We start from the raw sequence: 17842 nt of genomic DNA on the forward strand, positions 1-17842 counted from the left end.
TTTGGCTCGGCCCTATTGCCGGACTCGATCGAGTTCAAGTAACAGGTAATGTTTGCCAAAATTATGATGTGATAGCAGCAAACGAGATATCAACCTGATATTTCATAATACGCGTTAGGGTATGCAGACCAGAGATCTAAGCTAGGACTTGCTTTTGGGAATCGTATGTGAGGTCTCGTGCCGGACGCACACGGTTGGTTTAAGGGGTAAGAGTTTACGTATTGACATATTTTGGCTTAACCGAGACTTCGCCGCCATTACTGTCCATCAATTTGAATACAATATGTGATGGGTCAGTTAGACCGCCAGAGCATGTCTAAATGCCATCTAAGGAGTTTTTAGCATCAGACAAATGGGTTGGGGGTTTATAGATGAGTACCTCCTAGGCATACGGTCAGAACTAGCTACATTCTTTATTCTCTAACTCAACCTGCTACAATCTACAACAATAGGAGATCTAACTTCTTTCGTCGGTAGGTATGCTGGCACCCCCCTATCCATCGGGCTGTCTATTGTACAGTCCATACGCAACGGAAAGGGGGGCGGTCAAGATAGTCATTTCGTACAACCGGTATTACATGATATCATGGCCAAACCCTCCGAGAAAATTGAAAAAGGGTGTTAGTCCTAGCTATTGTCGGTAAGGTCTCCCCTTAAGGCTTAATCGACAAATCAGAGGTGCTGAAAACTATCTCTACCACTCAAAGTCGAATGATAGACATTGCTGCTACTTTGACACCACTGGTGCTCTTAGTTGAAACTAATGAGTCGGCTTGGGTTCATAATATTCTGGCTAGCCCTCTGCACGTTCTCAAACCTGGTGTATCCGCAGCTTTCGCTCTCGAGATGATTCATAAGAGCAGCTAGTGAGACAAACTCACGACCACAGAAGAGCCGGCTAGGGCAATGATAGAGATTTTGCTGGTCTACAACATTGGCAAGGTGTGAGAAAAGATCGCAAAATATATGGACTGACTCGAGGTAGATTAGTATGGGAAACACTTACGTGTAGGCGAGCTAAGGTGCTGGTTCAGGGAATTGAGTGAGCTGAATTTGCGATGGCAGAGGTAACACTCGAAGGCGTATCCATTCCACGACTCGTACGTGGCCTCGTACTTGGGGGAACCATTCCAGCCGAGCAGCTTCTTGGAGATAAGGCTGCCTGGATCTTTGGTTCTGACGAGCTTATATACTTCATCTCGATTTAGAAATGGAGCTTTCGGGCAGGCTCCTCCCTCTAAGTGGTGCGCGAGGCCGGTGGCGGATGTGTAGGCATTTTGACAAAAAGGACAATTGATGTTTATGCCGCGATGGACGCGCGAGTTAAGATGCTGGCAGGTGTTTTTCGTCAGTTCTTCGATCTCGAATGGTATACGAGCATATCCTAGGTCGAAATTAGGTACTGGATAATGGATTGTCCAACTCACCATCTTGATATTGTTGTAAGTGTTAAATTCTCGGTTACAGTCATTGCAGTAAAAGTGCTGCTTTACCTCGTGCTCTTTTACTAGTTCTTCAGTCGGCCATGTTTTATCGCAGATGCCACATTCGTAGAACCAGTGGTTCTTTGCGCTCATATGATTAACGACAGCGCTGCGGGAGTTGAAGAAACGCGAGCACCTGTCACATTCATGCTCGGGAGTCGAATGATCCAATGCATCCATATGTAGTTCTCGACTTCGCCAGGTAGCGAATTCCTGCCAGCATGTTCCGCATGTCCACGACATCTTGTTGTTTTCTAGCTAGCAGCAGCAGGGGTCTCAATGAGTATCTGGTGTTTATGCAAATGTGGGATCAAGGCTGCTAGAAAAGAAAACAGGTAGTCGGCGGACGTAATACTGCCAAGTGGTAATGGATACCTCCTTCGGGACACCTGAGAAGATTCAGACGGCCAGGCGGGAGGCCGTCATTAGCACGGGCCAATTCAAGAACCACCTGAGGTATCAGGCACTTCCAACCTGAGGCAACAGTGCAAGGTGTTTCTTGACTAAAAAGCCCGCTCACTTAGAGTTGAGTTGAAGCTCATTTGGGGACATCGAGAATAGAATCGAAAATATGTTGCCAGCCTAGGTAGGTTAGATATCTACCTATGAGGTACGTAGACAGGGCCCGTTTACATTTGGTTGCTAAGGTGAGGGGAAAAGCAAGACGTGTGCGACGTTGCTATATATATCTGCATTTTTGGTTACAACGCACGTTCCATTGTCACAACTTTAACATTTAATTTGTTGTTTTCTACGGATATTTCCGGTTCTTCACCTGCCTTTGCAGGTTACCAAGATTTAGTTGTGGATCCTAGATATTTTATAGTACATAGCACTGAAGACCAAAACCATACGCTTGCCCAGCTTTAAGTTCCGAATCACCTACGCTTATCAACATAACTGGTTACCCATTATAACAATATATCGACTGGCATTTCTTAGTGCGTTAACATTTATAGATATCTTCTGCATGGTCATATTTTCTCTTCCTTCTGATTCATTGTACGGATAGTTCTTTGGTAGTTGACTTTGACTAATACTAGATACACGAGACATAAGCAGCTAAAGATAAGGAGACAAAGCAAGTTATGGAACGTAGATGCATTAGGTAGGGAATTGTAAAGAAACTATTCGAAGAAGCATCTGTCAAGTTGTGGGGGGCGCCAAGCGAGGAGAGCGCTTAGTATCAGCTGCGCGTCTATATAAGCGGTCCTACATAAGAGATAACCTCAAGCTCGTTACACTTGCTTCTTCTAATCCTTTTAATACAACCTTTTTACCTAGGTAGGTAGTTATGAGGATCTATAAGCACCAATTCTCTTTTATCCTTACCTTATGATATGAGATATTGATCTAGTGTTAGATTTGAGGAGACCCACCTCACATCGTTACGATCAACTATGGGGTGGGAAGCGCCACTTCTTTATCCTACAAATGATATCTCGTGAAATCTGCTAGAAATTGCAAATAAGAAAAATCTACATCTGCTATATATGTGTGTGAATACCTTGTAATATCCGTACACACAAATATACGGTCAATTTATTAGCTTAACGGTAATGAGCTTATAAGACCAAATTTCAAGGACGGAGCACTGACCACATGGGTGGTATAGTATAGTGGATAGTACAACACGTTGTGGATGTGCAAATATACTGATACCGTGTAGACCTGGGTTCGATTCCCAGTACCGCCAATTTTATGTTAATTATTCTTGTTTTTATTTTTTATAGACATATGGAATAATATATTATTTAGGAACAGAGCCAAGGGTGTACTAGATATATGCATCACCCATGTAGAGACACCCATGTAGAGACTTGAACAGGGGGTTATACCTGCCCCATACAACTTCATCTCTCTACCAGTTATTTCATCCAGATCTGATTAACGTAACTTGAGTAGTTCGGGTTTTTTTGGGGGTGGAGGGGAGGGGGTAGTTTACCGCCAGAATTTACTGACATAGGATCTGAGTCCTTCATATACGAGTGATGATCATATCCCTTCAATGAAAAAGAAGCCGATTCAATGGTGCTCAAACGAACCAATCGAATTAATGTATTATGCTTACCAATGTGTCCCAATATTGTTCGACTAAAATGGTTATAATCTATCTTCAACCGCCCGCTCAGGATAATCCTCATGCCATCCTGATATTTCGCCGCTTTCTTCGCCGCTTCGGTCGATCGTTACAGCGGTTGGCTTGGTAATTTCATTAGTCTTCTGTGTCAGTATGCTCTCCTCGCATATATTGGTTGCCAAGCTTTTCGGAATAGCTACGCGTTGGGCGTCTACCTCCGTCCTTGTCTGGGAATGTGAATGATTGGATTCCTTAGGGCCTGTACCGTGAGCATAACCGTGGAGATTGTATGCGTCTTTCTTTCGATACGATCCGTAGCGAAGAGAGCTGTGTAACATGGTTTTGAACATCGGCTTTATACATGGTAGAGACGCGGCGATGATTCCTGTGTTTGTTTCGACCCTGCGGTAGAACAGGTGTTAGAGCTGCTTTTTGCGGGAACTAGGAGCTTCAAATGCTTACACGATCCATATGGTTAAGTTGGCTGAGTCCCACAAGAAGTCACCAGTTTTTCCATAGTTTGAAATAAAGACAGCTTTGACAATGGCCGCGGCGCATGCGCTGTAAAACAATTAGATTAGTGACCTGAAAACAACGATAAAGGGGGGATTTACAAGATACCGAGACCAAATATACACATAAGCGAAGCTTTGGTACGAGCATTAATCTTGACATTCCAAAGCATTGGGATTGGCAAGAGCGCAAAGAATAAGTCTGTAATAATGCTGATAGCTTTATTCAATGGCTTGTGTTAGCTCTAATTATATTGAGGAGAATAGGGGAGATATCTAAACTGACTTGCATTGGCGTAGCTTAATGCTTGGATTGTCAACTGTGGCCAGCACGTCGTCTGAATACGAGAGTCCCAAATTACCGCAAGGTTTTTGCATTGTAACATCAACGTCATAAAGCAAACGAAAGTGTACGTCATGAGAAACGTCATGACGCCCTGCAATATTCGCTTGTAGTATACGTTAGGGCTGATGCGGAACAAAAAGAATCCCACCGATACTTTCACCGTTGAGATAGCCCATAGGTATATTGGTTGCGTGGCGAAGTTTAACTTGAGGCCAAATCTGTTGACTTTGGGATCAAGATACGCAGCGTGGCGACCTGCTCCATAGTGAACTTCGGCGATAATGATTCCCATTCCAACAAGGGATATCAGCTAAGAGTTAGTTAGCCTCCTGTATCTAATAGCATGAAGCGTTTATGTACCATAGCTACGAGCATAACACTGTCCTAATATCAGTCAGTATAGAAGCAATACTATAAGGGATTAATATTTAGCTGTATACATCTGTCCCAAAAGCCCGAATCATTCGTAAGCGGACGTACATCCTTGCGCAAACGACGATCAGTGCAGCTAGAGTTGTCGATACCACGACCCCAGCAATATGGGGTCCTCGATTTTCATCGGGTTGGTCTGCACCGGGTATAGCGACCGACATAATCGAAGTTGGATATATATGACGTTGCTAATAGCCGTCTACTTTAGACTTTTTCTTCTATTCAGCTGAGTCTAGAGTCGCTAAAGTGCTAACGTACTTTCTGTTGTAGGAGGGAGCTCAAGTTGTCTTAGACCTCTTGATAGGGACTTGGTAAGGGCATAGTGAGTAGTATGTATCAAGGAATCTTTTACACTTGATGGGCATTGGGCAGTGCACAGCCGGGGATTTTGGATTGGACTACACTACGGCGCCGGCCCTTTAAAGACTCGACAACCAAACGGCGTGCGCGGAAAGGAACTAATATAAGTGACGCGGCTTTGTCAGGATGTCTATATTATAGCACGTCATGTTTAAATAATGACTAAAAGTCTACATAGTTTACGCACGTAAACGAGTTGGAACACGGAATAGCCCTGTAACTTATCCGTCCCCTGATTTTATTATTGGCATGATATCCTCCAACCTTTCATCGGGGGTAAAACGCTTTTTTTGGTTTGTTTTTGTTTTTTGAAAGATGTCATATCCTTAACTGGCCTAAGACTACAACCCCCCTTGTAATCGGTATAATGCAAAGACAGCCGCAACACATATGTAATAGCTCCACTTTTACTTAAATCTACAGCCGTTGATTGATCAAAGGCCCCTCACGATCAACAACACGAAAAAAATACGAAACCAATTCCTTAATATCTTACCCCCCTTTTTTTTCTTTTTTTTCTTTTTTAAAAAAAACATCACTTTTTTCAAAATAGCCTCAAATCGCTATATGTCGACAACCTCATTTCTGACCCGTCTTTAACGTGCAACTAAACGACCAAAAGCCCGTGCTAACCCTAATACAGGTATGCATTTTAAGCCTCTTGAGATCCCAGATCGTTAGCCCCAAATAGCCAAATTACCTGATGGCCCCAATCATTAGGAGATTGGATAGATATTATTAGAAACGGGGCTGGGGGAGAGGCTCAAAAACCACGTTAAAAGGTGGTAATACAAGAATACCACAGCGATATCATCGAAAAGGTATTAAAAAAACATCGTCAGCGTGCCAGGCCTGTAAAGGCAACACTATTTGGGGACGACCTCGTCGGGGACTGACTGATTTGAATGAAAGGGTTAGTAAGCAGCGAGTTCCACGAGTCAGATGAGAGCTTGACCTGACTTGTATCGAGCCATGTATATGATTATCTGACCTGATCTGATTCGTGGAACTTGCTCTGAGTAAGTAAAGTTCAACGGCGACTCATTGGAATAAAAAGAGACTTTGCGATGTGTTTTTATAACAAACATGATCAGCCGATTTAATGACGTAGAACTAGTATATTTGTAGAATTAGGACTAATTTTGACAGCATCATAGACCGAGTCGAGATATTCTTAAAAATACCAGTGAAAATACTAGTAAATAGGCCAAGGTCATTAACCTAAGGAATTGGTGTTGGCCTTATTGATCTTTGACGCCACTCTCGCCTGGTCTGTTAAAGGTAAGCGAGGTCCGGTGAGCACTAGTAGGGCTGGATATGGACCGGACTATTCCCATGGTATTGGGGCTTGAAAAGCCAAGGATTCTGGGGTTGGCTGTTAATCCGATTACTTTTTAGATCGGGTAGGTCCGGTTTCGTCAGATGTACTTCTGTCTTCGCCACGGGATAATAGCATGATTATAACGAAGATACTATGAGACATGTTTTGATGAACATACGGTGAAGAGGGGACAAAAATTCTTATAAATTCGCAGATCTTGCCCACAATCGACTATATATTAACTTGTCTAGTCTCCCGTTTCTCGTCTGGACTCAAGTAGCTCCCTCCACCCATTATGCTTATTCGTCACTTGACCTGTGCTCTACTGCTCGCGAGAGCCGCAGCAGCCCTGACTGCCGACAAAAACTCCCAGCCATTCACGGATCTAGAGAAGCTAATCGAACAGGCTAGATCGACACAGGAGCATATCTTGGATGATAGAGCTATTGCGACTGAGAAGAGGGGAGAAATATGCACTCGTGATAACCTCACGGTGCGTCGCCCATGGTACGTGAAACAATGGTTTATCCTAAATCACCGGGGCTAAACATATTTCTAGGGGCTCGTTAAGTAAAAATGAGCGCAAGGCTTATACTGACGCCGTACTCGTATGTGCTATGAGTTTTTTTCTATTATTTGAATAGTCTTAGGGGTCGAAACGTCAAAACTAGCTGATTTAACAGAGAGCTATTTGCACTAACTCTCTCCTCAAGTGTTTACAATCATTGCCGGCGAGAACTCCTGCTAGTGTAGCTCCTGGCGCTAAATCGCGGTATGACGACTTTGTAGCAACTCACATCACCCAGGCGCTACATATCCACTACACTGTAAGTACTCCATTTCGCCAGCACGAGCTAGTTATATGATTTAGTTAATTGTTGGCGATATTTCAGGGAATTTTCCTCGCATGGCATCGGTGGCTTGTGTATAACTACGAGCAGGCCCTCAAAAATGAATGCGGCTACAAAGGCTCTCAGCCGCAAGTAACTCTGACTGATAAGTAAAGGAAGCTTAGACTAACGTATAATAGGTATTGGAACTGGGCTTTATACGCGAGCGACCCGGCCTCGTCACCAATTTTTGATGGCAGCGCGTATAGCATGTCTGGGAACGGCAAATATGTGCCTAACAAAGGTATTATAACCCTGACTCTCGGGGACTTTCCTCCAATATACCTACCTGCTGGCACGGGAGGAGGATGTGTTACATCTGGCCCGTTCAAGAAAATGCAAGTAAACTTGGGTCCTGTAACCCTTCCCCTAAATAATGGCTCAGTCTTGACGGGGACTGGATTGGAATATAACCCACGATGCTTGAAGAGGGATATCTCCGCTAGAGTTAACTCTGCATATGCAAATGCTACCTCCGTTATCAGTCTCATCCTCAAGAACAAGAACATTGGAGACTTCCAAATGGTCATGCAAGGTATTCCTGGTTCTGGCTCTATCGGTGTACACGGCGGTGGTCACTACACTATGGGTGGAGACCCTGCCGACGACATCTTCGTCTCTCCCGGAGAACCAGTCTTCTACCTTCACCACGGAATGATCGATCTAGTATGGTGGATATGGCAAGCTCTGGATTACAAGAATCGCCGGGACGCCATCTCAGGGACAGGTACTTTCTTGAACAGCCCACCATCACCCAACACAACTCTCGACGACATAATTGACCTTGGATATGCCGGTGGTGGCCCGATCACAATGAGGGAGTTGATGAGTGTCCACGATGGACCGTTCTGTTATACGTATATATTATAAGCGAGCTACGATGAGCAACGGTTTAGAAATTGTCAAAGAGAGGAGTACCGCCGTCTCTTCAACGCTACAGCTTAGGAATTACCTAGCATGAATAACGACGTATTAGTGATGAATTTTAAGCAATTGTGGGAAACACACAGTTATTAACAGTAACGTTAAAAGGCCAGGTAAATTTTAATAAAAGGCCAACCCATCCACTTTCCACGTGAGATAAGAGCCAGAACCCATAACCTACTTAATTTATATTGGGATTAATTTAAACCTTTAATAATTTTAAAATATATATCGGTTATATACATTATAACATAATAATTAATTAAATAAAAATAATATTAAAATTATTTTTATAATTAATTATTAATTTATTTATAATTAAATTAAATATGTATTTATAAGCTTTTAAATTAATATATTTATATAATTAATTATTTATAATATTTAATTTATTTAACTTATTTAATTTATTTAATTTATTTAATTTATTTAACTTTAATAAACTTTATATAATTAATTAAGATAATAATAAAGTAATTAAAATTATTAATTTAATTAATTATATTAATTTAATTATTAATTTAACTATTTTATAAATTGTTAAAATGATATTAAACTGGTGTGGTGCCACATCGCCAAGAGCAAGGATATTATTATGTAATCTTAAGTTATAGGCCATATAAAGATCTAATATTTGTTGTATTCTTTTGATTAAATAGCTACAATTATTATTATTTAATTATGCATTTAATATAAATACATTTGTTATTTTCTTATATTTATAACTTATAACCTTATTTTGCATATTTATCTTATATATCTTATTCAATTAATAGATCCTTATAGTTCTTTCAAAATATAATACTATCATCAGCTATTTAAGGCCTTTTATAAAAATCTAAACGTTAAAGTAATATACCATACTCTGCAGGAGATACCAACTCTTGTTCAATATAATAAATGTTTATTACCGTTAAATTATAAGTTGTTAAAGTTATTAAAAAAACTTTAAAAACCATTATTAATAATTTTATAACCTGTAAAAGTTAAATGTTAAATTAGTTAACTATATTAAATAACTTAAAAATCTTTAATCGCATATAAAATAACGGTGTAATATATATTTTTACAATTTTATTTAAATTAATTAAATTATTAAAAATATAATAAATTAAATTTTATATAACGTTTATTTAATATATATTAATTATATAATAATTAAAAGTTTTATATATTTAAATTGTATAAGTTTTAAAAATAAAATCTTAATTAATATTATATAATATAATATATATACGTTAAAATAAATTTTAAATAAATTATTATTTATTTATTTATTTTATTATAAATTTTATTATATTATTATTAAGTTTTAAATTTAAATATTTTAATGATTAAGATGTGTGAAGTAAAATGTTTATATTATTTATTTAAAGTTATTAGTTTTAAAAGTGGATAAATTTTAATAATGTTAATATATACGGGGAATTTAAGGTTTAATTTAAGTTTTTTTTTTAAATGCTTTAAATTTAAAATTATGAAAGATTATTTGATTTATTTAAATTTTATTTAGGAGTAATAATAAAAGCGGGAATTTTATTAAAGGATTGATTATTAATAATATTAATTTTAAATAATTAATTTCTTTTTTTTAAAACGATGTAAGAAATGATTAAAGTTTTATAAAAGTTTTATTTAAAGGAATTAAGCGTGTATATATGTATTAAAAGCGAATATAATTAATAAAAAGAAAAGATTATTAAATTAAAATAATTAGTTATTTAAATTGTATTAAAATTTTATTTTAAAATTGTATAACGATTTAAGTATATGATTTAAGATATGTATAATATTTTAAAAAGTTATTTAGGTATATACGTGTTAAAGTATGAGATTTAAGATAATTATATAAAGGTTGTGGTATTATTTATAAAGGTATTTAAAAGTTAAGAGGTTTAAATAATTAATTAATCTATTATTTTTTATAAAAAAATATATAATGGAATTTTAATATTTTAAAAAGTGGTTATGGCGTTACGGAGGTATATATAGGTTTTTAAGAACGTTAAAGGAAAAAGAAAGGTAGTTAAAGGCGTTTTTAAGCTAATTTATAATATTAATAAAGGTAAAAATATTAATTAAAAAAGTAAATTTAATTATTAAAAGAAATTATTATAACTTATAAAAACTTTTAAAAAGTAGTAAGGTAATTTTAATAAGTGTAAAAAGGTTAATATTAATTTAAATTAATTTTATAAATATTAAAATTATAATTGTAATGTTAAATACAAAGTTTGTTAAGGTTTTTATAACGTTAAAAATTGTTTTTATATATTTAAGGATAAAAGATTTAAATATTTTAAGTTTAAAAAGGCAAATGTTACCTTAATAAAGTTAATTTTAAAAATTAATTTTGATTTAATAGTTAAGATAAAAATTTTGAAAAAAGAGGTAAAGGTTTAAAGAATAAAAAATAAAAATAATTAATTAAATAAGTGTATAATCATTACGGAAAAGGGTGCGATTTTTGTAATATTAATTTATATTACTATTTTTAATATTATTTAATATTTGTTAAAGAATTTAACAATATTAAATTTAAAGATTATTATTTATATATTTAATAAAATATTTTAATTTATTAATTTTAAAGTAATATTATTAAATAATTATATTATAATAAATAATAATAAAATTAAAATTATAAATTATAGAAAAATAAATATTTATATTTAATATTTAAAAAGATTTATTAGGATAAGGTTGGTAGATATAACTTATTATAAAAATTTTATTTATAATTTTATATTTTTAAAGCAGTTACGGAGGTAAAGTTATTAATGGGATATATGTAATAATTTTACTTACTTAAAATAATTAAATAATATTATTGTAGTTAAATTTATTAATTATTATAATTAGTTTATATTTAAAGATATTTTTTATAAAATTTTAAAAATTATTTTTTACATTTATTATAACGTTTTAAATTTAAGATTTATAAAAACCTTAAGTATTGCAATTATTTTTTATTAATATTTAAAATTAGGGTATTTAAGGTCTTAAACCTTAAAATACCTAATTAACGTTAGTAAAGGGATAAGAATTAAAGGATTTATAACGGTTAAATGCAAGGCATATAATATATTTAAAGTAAAATGTTAAGTAAGGCATATACCGCGTTGTATCGATAAGTTTTTCGGTATAAGATTAATTTTTAATTTTTATTTAATAAAGGTAAATAATTACGGAATTATAAATTTTATATTAATTATTAATAAATAAATTGGTATAATTTTTAATTATTATTTATATAATTAAAAATTGAAAACAATAATTATAATTTTAAAAAACTTTATTAAATTATTAAAATATTAATATAATATCACCCCATAAGTTTAAAAATTAAATTGTAAGATTATTTAAATAAAACTAATAATAAAAAACTATTTTAAAAACTTTCATATAAGGTTAAAACCCTCAGTTAATTACACACAAACATAAAACGGTATTATTAAACGTTTAAAAAATATAATTAAAAATAAAACCAAAACTATAAAAACAAATATAAAACTATCGTACTCACTATAACTAAAAATATATAAAACTACAATATATTTACATAATCGCATACCGTAATATAAATATAACTAATAATCCTTATATAATCATTTTCACACATTTATAATAATAAATATGTTGGTAGGTACGTACGTAAATAAGAATAACAATAATAACGATAAAGCAATAGTAAGTAAATTAATGGTGTTAAGATTAGTATATTAAGATATTTAAAGAAGAAAGAATCTATCTAAGGCTAGTTAAGTATAACATATTTTTATATTCTAATAATAGCGGATACCCAATCCCTTTATCTAATAAAGTTGGGTATCTTATCTCTTCTTCCCTTATCTACAATAAGGGCACCTTATTATTAGTAAGGTGCCTTTATGTCAGTGTCACACGACCATCAAAATAATAATATCATAACCTGGAAAAAAAACCCTAATAAACCCATTTATAAATATACAGTTATAAAACCTATACACTAACAACAAACACCTTAAAAAAAACTAATAAAAAATATTAATTAAACCTAAAAACCTAAATAAACTTTTTAATAAGTTATATATCAACTAATATATATAAGATTTAAAATCTACATATAAATAAAATAATAAAAACTTATAATATAATTTTTAACAAAAATAAATTATTTAATAGAAATCTTACAAGGTTAAAAAAAAAACTACATAATAATTTACTTTATACAAACGTTAAAAAATATAACCATATACTTTAATTTATTTAAAATTCCCAACCAATCATTACCTAAACTATTAACAATAACATAATAAATAACAAATTTAAACATATTAAAAATATAAACATATTAAAATTAAATTTAATATTATTAACAAATAATATATTAAATAAATTTAAAACAATAAATACCATAATAAAAATTAATCACCTTTATACGAATATTAAATTTACCCTTATATTAACCTTAAATCTATTACTGCTAATAGCTTTATTTACAACTATAATACGCTTTAAAACGTTAAATTATCCTAATACCTTACCCGATAAAAAATATTTATAAATTAAAACCTAACAAACCATATTCAATACAAACAAATTAAAAAATCAAATAAAAACCTATTAAAAACAAACAATTAATAAAATAAAAAAAATAAAATTATTTTACAAATCTCCTTAATATAATTTAATTACCCTAACAATACACATTAAAATTAACCCTTAACAAACAAATAAACCTAAAAAAATACACTAAAAAAACCTCTTAAAACCCCTTAAAAAACATAATAACATTAAAAATCACCCCTATAAAACGCTATTCGAAAAAGCTAAAAAAATACATTGAAAAAACCATCGTTAAATAAAAACCTAAAAAAAAATTTTACAATCCAATCTTAAATACCTTAAAAAATAAATCCTTAATTATATATAAATATATACATATAAAACTAATAAATATAATTATTTATAAAAAACTAAAACAAAATTAATAGTTTAAAAAAACTAATAAATCTTAAAAACCGAAAAAACATATGCTTTAATACTAACCGAAAAATCTTTTAAAACCTTAATAATAATAATTATAAAATTTAACCTTAAATTAATCTAATATTGAACTGGTGCTGGTATATCAGATAACCTTAACCCTGATCATATGATCATATTCTTAGTATAAGTACTATTTATAGTCGTACATATCCATTTTATATAGTATTATTCACTTTTAATATAAGTTATTCCTTTCTTTCATCAGTTTTATTATTTAAAAATCTTTGATATCAGGTTTAATAGGGTTTGATTTAAGGCCAAGACGTTTAAGTCTTGTTTAATGGCGACCTTTAGTAACTTAAACCCGCAATACCAGTTTTAGAAGGACCGTTATTATCGTCGAAAATGCCTTATCGTGGCTTGATTAGTAGCTACCATAAAGCCTATAATATATTAGTTAATAGCCTATAAGGCTTACGATAGCTTTATCGATACTTTTAGCCGATAGCCTGAATATAAGCTAGATGACCTGATTAGACGATTTAAACCTTATATTAGTTATATCAGCCTATTTAAAAATATTTACCTATTAATTAATTCAGTCATGTTTTGATATATTAGTTAATATATACGATATAGCCTTATCGAGAGCCTTATTAAGAGCCTTATCGAAAGCTTTATTTACAGCTTTATCGATAGCCTTAACAATTACGTTACTTATTGATTAAGTTAATATAATTCCCGAGATACCGATATTTTTATATTTTAAGTTAAGATATACAAGATATAATATGATTTAGGAAGTATTATTATATTAAAATTTAGTTATTAGTTTTAAGATATGTGAAAGCTATAACGCATTTCAATTAATCAGATATTAGGAAATAAAAAGTAGCTTTATTAAATGCGTAAAAGGATTACGGGGATAAGGTTGGCGAGAGTATTGGCAATTATCATATTTAAGGTTATATTTTAGGTTATTTAGGAATAGTATATGATATTTTTTGGGTTATATTATATCTAGTATACGAGACGATTAGTTATAAGAAGTTAATAATAAGGAAGATAAACCAACCAATTAGTTGATAAGTTATTAGGTTTATTATAAGGGAGGTAAGAGTTTAGTTAATATCGAGGCTTATTTAAATTAATATTAAGATATTAAGGGAGGTAAATAACTTAATTATAAAGATTATTTACGAGGGTTATATGATATCGGGATAAGAGAGGGAATGAGATTAGTTAAGTTTATTGTAAGGGAGGTAAAGTTATATAATAATTTTTATATTACAATCTTTATACATATTTAATTTGATAGTAAGTATTATAATTGGATCTGTTATTATACGATTTTATATGGCTAAGGGATATAATTTAATGATATAAGATATCTAATTAATAAATCCTAGTTAAATTAGTTAAATTACACGGTATATAAATTTATTTAAAATACGATTTAAAACCTAATAATACCTAGGATATTGGAAAAGCTATATTATAAAATTAATAATCAATAGCCTTAATAGCCTAGGCAATGTAAAATTTTTTTTTTAAGGCCTAAGATTCAATCCCCACTTATATTATTTTATTTCCTTTTTTTTTCAGGTCCCAACCTTTATTTCGTAGGTCGAATTTAATTTCGTAGCCTTGATAAAATTTGAAAGGAAGTTATAAATTAGTATTGGTATATCAAATAATTTTAACCCTAATTATATAATCATATTTTTAATATAAGTACTATTTATAATTGCACATATCCATTTTACATAACATTATCTACTTTTAATATAAATCATTCCTTTTCATCATTAGTCATCATCTAAAAATCCTTGATACCAGGTTTAATAAGGCTTGATCCAAGGCCAAGACGTCTAAGTCTTGTTCAATATAACACCATAAACGCATTTATAAATACAAAACTTAAAAAAAATATATTTATAAAAATGCCACCAAATTATCAAAAAAAGAACAATATTTTTAAATTACTTAAAACGCTATATAAACTATAAAAATCCCTTTTATTATAACAAAAAAAACTAATTAAAACTTTAAAAACCTTAAACTTTAAGCTTATTTTTAAAAAACCTTATATATTTATTAAAAAAAAATCTTATTATTTGTTTACGTCGATAATATCGTCATAACATACCTTAAAACTAAAAGAAAAAAATAATACACCTTATTAAAAACCTTAAACAATACTACCAACTTACCGGAAATAACAATTTACAATAATTCTTAAATATTAAACAAGAATTAATATCTCTTGTAAAGTATAACATATTATTTCAATGTTTAAATCTTTGTAAAAAACCTTAAATAATTAATGATAATATTATATTTTAAAAAAATTATAAAGATTTATTAATCGAATAAAATATATAAAATAAATATATAAAATAAGGCTATAAGTTATAAATATAAAAAAATAATAAATATGTTTATATTAAATGTATAATTAAAAAATAATAATTGTGGTTAATTAATTAAAAGAATATAATAAATATTAAACCTTTATATAGCTTATAACTTAAGATTATATAATAATATCTTTATTTTTAATAATATAATACTATATTAGTTTAATATTTTTTAAAATTAATAATATTAATAATAATAAAATAACCTTAATAAAAAAACATTTTGATTTAATACGTAAATTGTTAATTAATATATTTTTAATAATAATAAATTAATTTAATTATTAGAATTACTTATATTTTTATTTTTTAACTTAACAATCTTAACCTATTTTTTAACCTTAACTTTAACTTATTTAATACGATTTTTAGTTTAATTAATAATTTTTTTAAATTTTAACCTAATCTATTTAAGTTATTTCTTAAATTTATCTTAACTTAACTATTTTATTAAAAAATTAGGTTATAATCAAATAATAATAATTTTATATATATTAATGACTTATATATATAAAATAAACTTTTTATATTTGTATTAATTGGTTTTATATGGTCTAAGATTATATAAATAATGTTTATTTAAATTTATTATATCCAAAAATTCTTTAATTAATATATTACTATTATTAATAATTAATTTAACTAATTATTTTGGGATTTTTGGTATATTCGAAACTTTAATCTACTATTTTTTTAATATTTTCGACTTAATTTTAATAATAAGTATTCTTTATTATAATTTATATTTAAATATAAAACTTATATTTTTTAAAAATTATAAAAATACCGGTAATATTAATTTCTTAATTAATTTATTAATTATTTTAATACCTAAATATATAAAAAGAAATTATATATATTTCTTAAATAAAATATACAAATTTATACCATATTTTATCATATTTAACAAAATTTTCAATTTTTTTATAATTAAATAATTTATAAACCCATACCAATATCTATATATCTATCCGTTATTTTAATTTATTATTTTAAACAAAATTAATTTTTTAAATATAAAAATCTAATCTTAATCTTTTATAACTATTTTTAACTATTTATTAATATAATTAACTTATTAATTTATTCCATCTTTAATTATATCAAATATATAAATCCGTTTTTATTTAAACATATAAATAGCGAAAAAATAATAATATAAATTATTTACAATTTTTTTTATCCTTTTCAAATCTAACAAATTAATAAATACTAAAAAAGTTATTATTTTAAAACAATTTTTTAAAATCTTTTTTATTTCCATATTAAAACCCTTTATAATTTAATAATTAAATATCCAAACTATTATTAATTTATAATTTATTATTTAATTAAAGATATTTAATATTACTAACTTTTATAAAATTATAATTTATTTAATATATAACTACTTTTTCTTTTTATATAATTAAAAAATACGGATAAATTTAAGGAATAAATTTTATTCCCATTTTTTTTTATTAATCTTTAATAATAATAATTAGATATATAATAAATTATTAAACTTATTATTTAAAAATATAATCCTATTAATAATAATTATACATTAAAGGTTAAAATTAATATAATTTTTTTAATTAAGTAACTCGCTAATATAAATTAAATATTAAAATAAATAAATTAAATTATATATCTTTTACTATTTAATATTTATCTTAACTTTTATAAGGAAAATATTAAACATTTTAAAAAATAAATAAAAAAGATGTTACCAATAATATATTAAATTAATAATAATAATATAATAGAATATAATAAAAATAAATTAATATAAAGATAAATATTAACTTAATTAAAACATTAATATATTAAATAATATTATAAAAAAAAATATTTATAAAATAATATAACCAATAATCTTTTTATATTATATTTTAAAACCTTATTATTGAACAAGACTTAAACGTCTTGGCCTTGGATCAAGCCCTATTAAACCTGATATCAAGGACTTTTTAGATGATGAAAATGATGAAAGAAAGGAATGACTTATATTAAAAGTGGATGATGCTATGTAAAATGGGTGTGTGCGACCATAAATGGTACTTATACTAAGAATATGATCACATGATCAGGATCAAGGTCACCTGATACACCAGCACCAG

The 17842-nt window shown here is 29.7% G+C and overlaps 3 protein-coding genes and 1 non-coding gene across 4 annotated transcripts; 2 read left to right on the top strand and 2 right to left on the bottom strand.

Annotated features, from left to right (window-relative positions):
• Window positions 1-750: 750 nt before the first annotated feature.
• Window positions 751-1727, bottom strand: F4813DRAFT_392880 (uncharacterized protein; the record flags this gene model as incomplete). The annotated part of the gene is made up of 2 exons (XM_049247337.1): window positions 751-926; window positions 1007-1727. The coding sequence occupies 2 exons, from the start codon at window positions 1725-1727 to the stop codon at window positions 751-753; spliced, it is 897 nt and encodes a 298-aa protein (XP_049096339.1).
• Window positions 1728-3089: 1362 nt separating this feature from the next.
• Window positions 3090-3180, top strand: F4813DRAFT_t124. Its single transcript has one exon. It is a non-coding gene; the product is annotated as a tRNA-His (tRNA).
• A 42-nt stretch (window positions 3181-3222) lies between these two features.
• Window positions 3223-5273, bottom strand: F4813DRAFT_371585 (uncharacterized protein). The gene is made up of 7 exons (XM_049244625.1): window positions 5113-5273; window positions 4863-5042; window positions 4783-4806; window positions 4363-4732; window positions 4179-4296; window positions 4027-4125; window positions 3223-3966 (listed from the first exon to the last, which is right to left on the bottom strand). Exons 2-7 carry the CDS (start codon window positions 5013-5015, stop codon window positions 3588-3590), a joined length of 1143 nt encoding a protein of 380 aa, XP_049096340.1. The 5' UTR covers window positions 5016-5042; window positions 5113-5273; the 3' UTR covers window positions 3223-3587.
• A 1358-nt stretch (window positions 5274-6631) lies between these two features.
• Window positions 6632-8484, top strand: F4813DRAFT_215051 (Di-copper centre-containing protein). The gene is made up of 5 exons (XM_049239713.1): window positions 6632-7042; window positions 7095-7143; window positions 7249-7362; window positions 7429-7514; window positions 7566-8484. Exons 1-5 carry the CDS (start codon window positions 6831-6833, stop codon window positions 8293-8295), a joined length of 1191 nt encoding a protein of 396 aa, XP_049096341.1. The 5' UTR covers window positions 6632-6830; the 3' UTR covers window positions 8296-8484.
• Window positions 8485-17842: the final 9358 nt, after the last annotated feature.

The sequence above is a fragment of the Daldinia decipiens genome (genome assembly GCF_022478715.1).
Source record: "Daldinia decipiens strain CBS 113046 unplaced genomic scaffold F4813scaffold_38, whole genome shotgun sequence".
NCBI classification, from domain to species: domain Eukaryota; kingdom Fungi; phylum Ascomycota; class Sordariomycetes; order Xylariales; family Hypoxylaceae; genus Daldinia; species Daldinia decipiens.

Excerpts from the sequence above, each read along its gene's own strand:
- F4813DRAFT_371585 (XM_049244625.1), bottom strand. The coding sequence starts at position 5,015 with ATGTCGGTCGCTATACCCGGTGCAGACCAACCCGATGAAAATCGAGGA. Across the intron at positions 4,297-4,362 it reads ATTAAGCTACGCCAATGCAA|CTATCAGCATTATTACAGAC; the intron begins GTCAGTTTAGAT and ends CATTGAATAAAG. Across the intron at positions 4,126-4,178 it reads ATATTTGGTCTCGGTATCTT|CGCATGCGCCGCGGCCATTG; the intron begins GTAAATCCCCCC and ends ATTGTTTTACAG.
- F4813DRAFT_215051 (XM_049239713.1), top strand. The coding sequence starts at position 6,831 with ATGCTTATTCGTCACTTGACCTGTGCTCTACTGCTCGCGAGAGCCGCA. Across the intron at positions 7,043-7,094 it reads CTCACGGTGCGTCGCCCATG|GGGCTCGTTAAGTAAAAATG; the intron begins GTACGTGAAACA and ends ACATATTTCTAG. Across the intron at positions 7,515-7,565 it reads GGCTACAAAGGCTCTCAGCC|GTATTGGAACTGGGCTTTAT; the intron begins GCAAGTAACTCT and ends AACGTATAATAG.